The 10,314-nt window shown below is 28.9% G+C and overlaps 1 protein-coding gene across 1 annotated transcript in view; it reads left to right on the top strand.

Annotated features, from left to right (window-relative positions):
* Positions 1–2,292: 2,292 nt before the first annotated feature.
* Positions 2,293–10,314, top strand: part of LOC117171034 (pro-resilin-like) — a 10,951-nt gene continuing 2,929 nt past the window's right edge. Inside the window, exons 1-2 of the mRNA XM_033358079.1 lie at positions 2,293–2,397; positions 10,072–10,312. Of these exons, the coding sequence (XP_033213970.1) occupies positions 2,392–2,397; positions 10,072–10,312 (247 nt within the window). The 5' untranslated portion in view covers positions 2,293–2,391. The remainder of the gene's footprint in view (positions 2,398–10,071; positions 10,313–10,314) is intronic.

Below are 10,314 nucleotides of genomic sequence, written 5' to 3'. Positions count from 1 at the left end.
AGTAGCAGTTGTTACAAAATGTATGTTTTTTTTTATTTTGTACGCTTTAAAGTATTTTAAAATAGTTTTTCGCATTTAAAATTTTTTTTCAAAGCTTAAAGGCACAATGTAAAACAAAATAGAAATAGAAGTAGGACTGAAGGCTTTTAATCATTTAGTGCTTTCAGTCATGCATAAGATTTGTAGAATATATTATTCGAATATTCCATTGACTCCAAAATACGGTACATAATAAATCAATAATCTATTTATCCTATAACAATGACGCCCTGACACTCTTAAATTACCTAAAAAAGCTTATTTAAGGTAAAACTGTAAAAAATTACCATCAAAATGATAAAAATGGTTCAGATAATTCAAATTTGCTATACATTTTGCTATACATTTTGCTATACATTTTGCTATAATTGGCAAGACATTTTTAGTTGATTCCTTCAAAAAAAGGAGACTGTTAAATAAATTTTAAATTTTAAATTAATACAACTAGTTGTAAAATGACAAAATATGAAAAGAAGAAGTTGACAAAACATTTCCAGTTTATTCGGCGAAAAAATTTAACCCATTTGTTCAGACATTGTCAAACTACGGATTTTTTTACAAAGATTGTTTAAATAATTGCAAGAAAGAAACTTATTTAAACTAATCTTGAATTTATATTAATTAATCACAAATTTAACGCAAATGGTATGCATTTCATCAACTAATCATAGAAAATCACGACAAAATTACACTTGTTTATTACCTTGCTTACTAAATTATAGAAAATTTTCTTTATTTTCACACCATTTATTTTAGTAACGTAAAGTTATTATAATTTTTAAAACCCCTGTTTTATTGAATTTGAGATTCTTTCGAGCAGTGGCTCACTTCAAAAGTTATTAAAAAATACAACACTTTACTTTCATTAAATCAGAAATTTTTCTTCGGCTATAATAAATAATTATATTAGCAGTTACAAGTTATGTCTGGAACCCACGCGGCTATTTGAAAATAAAGTACATTAATGTCCGTTGAAAATTGATCTCTTGAGTGATTTTTGTAAAACAAAGTTTAAATCCTACATTATCGATTTGATCTAGTTTTTATGAAAAATGTTTTTTTATTTACCAAATAAATTGAAATTTTTTAGAAAGTTACAGCAGTAACATTCTTTTTTTTAAGATTTTCATAATAACACAGACTTATAAAAAATAAAACATTGTCGTACGGTGAACCAAACCACATAACTAGATGTTTTTGTAGTCACCGAATGCGAATCTGTTAATACGTTTGCTCTTACACTTCAGCTTTTTGAGAAAATTAGTATGTTTGGCCATTTTTCAAAAACAACAAAGAGTGCGAATTTGTCGTTCTAGAAATTTCTAGTACGGCTCAATTTAAAGATTAAACCTTGTATATAAAGTTGACTATATTAAAACAAAAATCTTTGCTATTTGGTAATATTTTAAACAGATTTTATAAGTAGATTCACAGTTTGGGTATTTTTCTACTAATAGGCTAATTTTTCCACGGAATTAACTAAGAATTCCTTTTCAATACTTTTTTTATAAAACTTAACACTTTTACAGAATGATAACTTGTTCAAACTATTTTCATAGAGAAATTCAAGACTTGGCCATTTTTCAAAGAATGCAATTATGTTATTTACAACATCAACTAAGAATGTCTTCCCGATGTCTTTTTTCTATGATAATTTGTTTATTTTCGATCTCTATTAATTCTTCAAACAGTTTTCACACGAAACTTTTCGAGTTCAGCTACTTTGAACAAATAATCTTATCTTTTCGTTAAGAAACAAACAATACATAAAAATCCGTTGAAAATTGAACTGTCGAGCGATTTTTGTAAAAAAAAACAACTGCTTTTTTGGCACAATGTACGGCGAAATAAAATGAGTAAAGTGTTTTACTCGTAGTCTCTAATTGTAAAACAAATTAGAGCTAAAAGTGGTCGTAATGAGCGAATTTTCTGTTTTGTAATTAAAATATTTTATGCTGAGTCGTGGTAGCAAGTGATACGTGCACCTCGTCTATTTATGTTCTATTCCGTGCCCCATTGACCAGCGGATCGCGTAGGATCTCGACTTGGTATTAGACAAACATCGCAACGCATAAGTGTAACTTTTAGCTACCCCAAAAGACCCCTGAGTGTCCCCTGAAAGAGGAATCCGTGGCGTAATGGCCTTGCTCGTGATGTTACATATCGGAGAATGGAGGATGATCCTCACTCTCGCGAAAGTATAAAACCCGTCCAAAGCTCTGGCTACCTCGCACTCTGCGCCATAGTCATCTCCCATAAAGACACGCGAGTCACACATCCGCGTCGGTGAAGCGTGAACACGTGTCGTCCACTTACGCTTCGATCACGGAATTGCCGTCGAACAGTATCGATATGAGGGTGAGTTGAGTATTGGCTGACCTGCCGCAAAACAAGATTGAGGAGCTTCTGAGCAAAGGGAAGAAACGAAAAGTTCTTTTCACAAAACTAACTTTTAACAAAAAACTACAAAGATTGTTTATTGCTTTCCAAAGATTCTGTAAGAACGTTTCCATCTTGAATCAGTTTTTCAAGCTCAGCAAAGATTCGCGAGTTGAAGTTTTCGAATAAAGTTTGGTTTAAGAGAAACAAGACGAATTTAGTTTGCTTCCTCATTTATTACGCTCATTCAATAAACTTTAATTGAATACTTCCGGGAAACATCGAATCTGTATAAATTAAAAAAAAATTAACGGGATTTATATTCGGCGGTTTTATAATTTTACGAAATATAAATATTTTCTTTCAATTATGGGGAATAGATTCCAACATTTGTATAAGGACTTACCTGCCTATTCCATTGGAGCTTCTATTTTATTGAAATAGTACACTAGTTAAAAAATAATTTATATAATTGCATTATTTAAACAAAATAATAACTCACATGGCTCATAAATATCCTATTTTCCAAATTTGAAGTAGAATATATTGATTTTTCTAATGAAACAGCCCCCGAATATAATTACATGCCAGTCGCATGCCCTTAAAGTACTTTTCGTGCTAAAAATCAGGTGTCCGAAAAAAAGAATTTCTATGATTTGAAGAATTGAAATAATATTATCAGTAATTTCTTATGAAAGAAAAAATAACTTTTTATCACAAAAGTTTCAAAGTAACGTAAAGAATTATTTTAACCATAGTTTTCCTCATTGAATATCTTCCTACTGTGGCTTCTTACAAATTTCTATTAAAAGATTTAATTTTTATTGGAAATGTGTCATTCATCATGGAAAATATACCCATGAACTCTACTGTTTCTAATTTCCAAAATAAGTCAACAATTTGTAAGTATCGTTATTTTTTACAACCAAACTTATTTTTTAAAAATTGTTTTAACGAAGAAAAATTGAAGACAGTTTTACTTTTATAAATTGCAAAGAACATTGGCAAAATGAATGATTTTTGTAAGTATTAAAAATTATTCATTAGAAATAAATTTTTTATTTGAAATTATATAATTAGTAATATCATAAAAAAAAACAATTTTTTATGAAAAAAGTTTTAAACTTATGGAAAATAGTTATCTCAATACTACTTTTGTATTTGAACTTTTCCGCGAATAAATAAGCCATCGTATTTTTCAAATTATACATTTTTATAATGAGATAATTTGAATAAAATATTATAACTTCAATCGATGGAGTTTCACTGAAAATCAGCGATTCATTTTTCATGATTATGGAAAATTAGTGAATAACGACTAGAATTTCAGTTACTTTTCATTAATTTCCAGTGAATCTTCATTAATTTAGGTATTGGAATTTTGTCACTGATTCTCAGTGAATTCCCACTGATTCAAATTTAAATATATTTATGTGTTATTCTAACGTTTAATAACGTTTAGTTAGTTTCAACAATTACAACTTTGCTTAATCCAAATCTTAATTTATTTAAACAAACGTTTAGATAAATCAATTACAAATTATTATACTTATTACCTATCATACTATCAAACACTTTTATAAATCCCAAAAAACTTTTTTTTATATTTCAAAGGAAACCAACTTTTCATATAACAAAATATAATTAAATTATTTTAGTGTAAGGAATTTTGTTCATTTCAAGCTAATAATAAGCTTTTAACATCACTTAAGAATTATAAATGTGTTTACTAATAAAAAATAGCACAAAATTAATATTTAAAAACTAAAATTTTCGGCAAAAAGAGAAAAATTTCGTTAATACTAAACGAAGGATTTTTAAATTAAATTTAATTTGGATAATTTTACATTAGGGGACGTTCCATTAAAAATACCAATCCGAAAAGGCGACCAATTTTGTCATTTTACGATCAAAAATAAAAGAGAAATATTGTCATTTAATTTCTCACAGAAAAAAGACCTGAGTTGAATATGAACAAATTTAATTAACGAACAAAAATTAACTCTCATAAGAGCTTGCCTTTCTTCAAAATGATCCGGACTCCGATCCATCTTGAACCGGTTTCCATTCATTTTAAAACGAATACGTTTAACATAAGCGTAATGTAACTTATAAACTTAATTTTGATTTGCTTATCAGTCTTGCTTTTTAAATATTTCGTATCTAATTTTTGTATCCCAAGTATCTTATTACCTATCATCCCTATTGGCCATTCCAGTCGCCAATAACAAAGTTCTCATTTTTCTATAAAAATTTAAATTCAAAGGCAATAACAAAAATTTGAATTCCATATCCATTTATGAGCGGCTTATGAAATGCAAATGGCATCGATATTAGGAAACGGATAATAAAGATTGGAAGAGTTATGTTTACCTTAAAAGCAAATTTTTCCTGGCTTAACGAATCGTCGGTTGCAAAGCCAGAAAATCATTCGGATTTACGAGATCATAATACCCTCCACTTTCGCGACTTTTATCTCGCCTCGATATGATTGGTGTGTCCGTAAATCATCGCCGTGTTCACTTCCATTGCGAAAGAGTAGTACATCGTGCGTACGTGAATACCCGCTGAGCATTAGGACTCGGCCTTACTACAACGCGTAGGCTTCGTGTAACAATTTGAAGATGCGTAAAAGTGCATTGCATAAATCCCTTGTATTGCGTGGCCTCGCCGAGATGTTACCATTTTCTACACATTTTCTACGTAAATACCACATTAGAAATAGAGACTTTTGAATTCTCTGAAACTGAAGATTAGAGGCATTTAGAGGCATACATTTTTTAAAAATTAAAATCGAAATGAGCTGCAATACCACAGTAAATCCCAGGAATATTTCTTATATGAATTTGGATACTAACATTTCAAATAATTGACAACTAAAATTATCTGACGTGGGAGAATTTTTATCCAACTCCCGATAAAAGATATCCTATGTCTGTAATTTTATTTTTCAATTTTTTGTGACATTTTTATGCAGCTTATTGGATGAAACATATCTCTGGGATATAGTATAACCCTCATCATCATTTTCAAGCAATTTTTTATTTCAAAGTTGGCATTTAATAAGTATTAAAAATTTGCTTAATACAAGTATTTCAAATTTAACTATTCAACAAACACGCATGATATACGTGCGATGTTTTCATTTTTCTCATTTCATTTTCAATCTTAAATAGAACTGTAGAGAGGAAGTACCGTTTTTGACTACTTTTTCGTCATTAATCGTCTGTAATACAATAATTACATATTTTAAGTGCTAAGTTGTATTGCACTGAAAAGGGATAAATTATTCAAAAATACCAACTTCAGATTAATTAAATACTGACCACTATAACCATAAAAGTCCTTAACACTTTCACAAATCGCTTAAAATCCTCTAAAACCAGACTTAATTTTTAGAAATCTCAGGAAATCCCTTATAATATTTTTAAATACTTTCACAATCCTTCAAATATTTTAAAGGACTTCGGGCTCACTAGGAATCGCTTTAAATCCTTTGATCATTTTGAACTACTTGCAAATTTTAGAACTTTTGTAATATTCGTTTCATTGTTTTTAAACCCATTGGAAACTTTGACACAATCGCTAAACCCCTTTTAAATGACGCAGTTATCTATAATCAGTTAAAATCCATAAAAATGTTATAAAATCCATGCATATACCATGAAATTTCTTAAGATTCTTCGAAGTCCCTTAAAATACTTTAGGGTCACCTAAAATCTTCAAAAAAATCCGTGAAATCTGTTTGAAAGCACAGTGGAGTCGCTTGAAATATTTTGAATAATTTGAAAATCCTTACAATCTTTTTAAATACTTTATAATTTTTTAAAATTCTTCGAAATCTACTACAAACTTAAAAAGTTTTGTTATAGGACCTGAAATATTTTGAAAACTCTTGAAAATACTTTCAATCTTTATACTCTCTGAAAATCCCTGCAAGTCTTCTTAAATCGATTAAAATTCATATGCAGATATTCTGTAAAAAATGTTTAAAAACATCTACAATTCTTTACAGTCTCTAAAGCTGATTTAAAAACCGCTCATAATATTATTTTGTACCTTTTAAAGTGGTGAAGAATCCTTTGAAATGCTTTAAAATTCCTTGAAATTTCTTTAAATAATTTGGAATAATTAAAAATCCCTTGAAATATTTCAAAATAGTTCTGGAATATTCTAAAATGTTCTGAAATCATTAGAAATCTCAAAAATCTTAATATGTGATATACACTAAAAATTCGAAAAATTAGAATAAAAGAATGAACGGAAATAAACAATTTGTATTATTCAATGGAATTACGTTGCATTCTCTTAGCGAAGTAGATAATTTAAGAGCTATATTTCCAATAAAAATTAAATATTTTGCCACCATAACAAGCACAAACCAAATTGACAATTTTTAACAAATTGAAAGCTAACAGCGGATTTCATTGTTAAATTTCAAATGTAATAAACCGAGCAATTTCGAATGACTCAAAAGCCAATCAAAATGTTTTAATATTGTAATTCAACGAGTCCATGTGACAAGGTTCTGATGTGAATATAAAATGGGTCTATGAAGTTGCGGGCGCTGTTGTTTCAAGCTACACAAAGTCGCAGGTTTTCATTTGAAAATTGTTTAGTTTTTGTTTCTATACAATATAAATGTTTTTATTTTATATGCTGCTTTAATTAAAAATTCTTTATTACTTTGAAAAAATATGTAATATAAATAGATAAGATAAAGATAAACACCTTAGATAAATATTGTTTACATTTCCAGATCACTGAATTGCAAATATTTTAATTTAAAGAGTTGAACATTTTCAAGTTTTCAATAGCGATGTTACTAATTTCTTGATTTTAAATATTATCTTTATAAATCATTAAATGAAATTATAGTTATTTCTATACTCTTAACATGGCTTTTTAAAGTAATTCCATTATATATTTTTTTCCATTTTTCATTTCTTAAAAATTAATTAATATTAACTAGCTGTCCTTTTAATAGCATTTTAATAACATTTCAATGTCACATTTACAAGTATCATGAATTTCTTACAATCTATAACTACTGAGGGGTATATTCACTCATTTGTAGAATTAAAACAATGAAACTCTCACATTATTTTTATAACATCTCTTTCTTTTAATGCGTCACAGTCCATTCATTCTTAATAGCAGTATTTACTTAAAATTGTTCACGTTAATCTAACGAAATACTAACTGGAGCCATAATTATCGCTTTCGAAATTTGTCTTTTAGCGTTTCCATTTATTTAACAGAAAATCACTCCTTAGCAGATGCAATGCGATATAATCGCATTGATGATGCTCTTAGCATGGCGATGCTCTTATACTGATGATATTCTTAGCGTTTAATCTACTCTGTATTACGATGCTAGATCAACGACATCATACTGATAGGATTTTACATACGTGAGACGCGCATTATACATGCCGCTGACATGGGAAAGTTCATTATTATCGAACATGCCGGGACGGCGGTTGGCACTCACGATACTGCGTTAACCTGATTTCAAGCATCAAGTGTCATCCGCATTATATGGACATTATAAGGATGAGATACACGTATTCAGATACATCTTGTCGAATTTAATATCTCCGCTAATGCATAAAACTGTAGAATATTCAATTATAGTTTTTAATTTTTTACCGAAAGAGTAGCATCATTTTCCACTTATATAATGTTATTTTGTCGAACGATCACGATGAAACGTGTCTTACCGATTTGCCGAAAGCTTTTGTTCTGAAAAAGTAATTTTAATGAAAAAAACCCAGCATTTTTTTTCTCTTGATTTTTTTGGATTCTTTCTAATCTAAAAATTATACACCGTAATACTGTACCCTGTTCTCTGGCCTTGGAGAAAAAGAGACTTTTTGTCCGAGAAACGAAAATTCAAATTTTTTGTGAAACGACGAAAGATAGGAAAAACTTCAAACAAACAAAATTGTTTTTCTAAAAAGGTTCAAGAAAATTTTCTGTAGATAATTTCTTTTATCTCACGTTATTTTCGACATTTTTGCTAACATATGCATAAAATCTTTGGAAGTATATTTTTATAACAATAAATTAAATAATGTCATAAAAAAGAAGAACATGATTTATCCGTTTCATCAACTCTCACATCAAACTTCTACCTTTAAAATTCGTATTATTGAAATAATATTCAACGCTCTCTATTTTTCTATATTACTCCATTACTCTTCCCCTAAAACGTTGTTATAACTAATAAATTAAGTCCTTTATGGGTTTTTAGCACATCGTAAAATTGTATTTTCGCAAAAAATGAATTTTTGTTTTTCCAACAAAAATCTCTATTCTTTCTAAGTCACAAAGAAAAAGAAAATTTATTTGTGAATTTTTTTTGAAATTTTCCAAGGGATTTCGAAAACATAACAATTTTCATAAGAATCATACAGAAAAAATAAATATCATTATTTTAATTAAGCAGGTCACACTTCAAACAAAAATGTGGACCATTTTGTTATTATTCGCAATTTTAGTTTTTAATGTTCAAATAGGAACTTGTCAACCAAAATTTTGCAATAATTGGTAAGATACGTATAATTTTATTCTCTTTGAAAGACAGCATATTTGATTATAAAATTGTCATGTTACTTATCCATAGACTGCCTGCCCAATTTAAAATAAATTCGGACGATTGCTTCGTATAAATATGAAACTGTGATCTCTTCAAGGAAAATCTTAGTGGCTCTTATATATATAATATTTCATGATCACTAAAGTGTATGATAACTTAAAGCTAAAATTCAAATGTTTGTCTATGAACTCAATCAATTAGGATCAATTTTTTTCAAAAAATAAAGTTTTATAAAAATGTGTTTTTAAAGTTGGGTTTATCATCTTTAACTAAGTATTCTAAAATTATTTTTTAATTATTAAAAAATATACCCTAAGTACTTCCATGAAGTACTGAGAAGTAAAGTAGGGAATAAAAACCTTGTTACTGAAGTGATATATGTGGTACGTTATAGACTAGAACAAATGAAAAGCTAGAATCATTTATTTATTTTCGAATTCGAAAGATTATTATTCAAACCATTAATTTAAAAGATTGCAGAGATCAATAATAAAATTTGTCTTCGCTTGGACAGATGGAAATGTAAAAGGCTTCTCGTTTGATCAACGAAGTAAAGCAGCAGACGGATTAATAATAATCAGAAAGTTGCCGCTTGCTTTAGCGAAATTTTTTCGATTTTGCAAAACGTCAAATTAGGCAAATAGTTTCCAATAAGTTTCAATTTTTAAACCAATTTTAAGTTTCAATCAACTCTTTTATAGGATAAGAAAGTATTTTTAGTCTATATTTAAATAGCATACATTTTTTGTTTAATTTTGAAATGCAGATTGCATTGTCGGAATCTCTATTTTTTTTAAAGTAATTTCCAAAGAAACTTATATTATGAGTATGTTTAACAGTAATCATGAATAAAGTAATAGAAAAAATAGTTAATATTTATCATGCATTATCTGTATATAGTATTCTAAAATTTGTTCTATAGAGCTAGATTTTCTTGCCCTACAGAGAAAATAAAGTTCAGTATTAATGGGATAATTAAAATTGATGATTGGAAGAACAATATTCAATTCGGATATCGAAGGCGGAATAGTTACATGATTTCTCACTTTCAGGTGTTGATAGTAGCAGCAACTATAGCATTACTGGCAGTGGAATTAGCAGCCAGACCAGAACCGCCAGTTAGTCAATACTTGCCCCCAAATCAACTTTACGGCCCACCACAGCGACCTGGTATTCCGACAGGTCTAGGAGGGCCGATTGCTTCGCCTGCTAATAACGGAATCAATCAGTACCTACCTCCTAACCAACAGTATGGTCCACCCGGTGCTGGTGGCGGTGGAAGTGGAAATGGTGGT

This window comes from Belonocnema kinseyi, chromosome 4 (assembly GCF_010883055.1).
Source record: "Belonocnema kinseyi isolate 2016_QV_RU_SX_M_011 chromosome 4, B_treatae_v1, whole genome shotgun sequence".
NCBI lineage: Eukaryota > Metazoa > Arthropoda > Insecta > Hymenoptera > Cynipidae > Belonocnema > Belonocnema kinseyi.
This window is presented reverse-complemented; position numbering and strand designations above follow the sequence as displayed.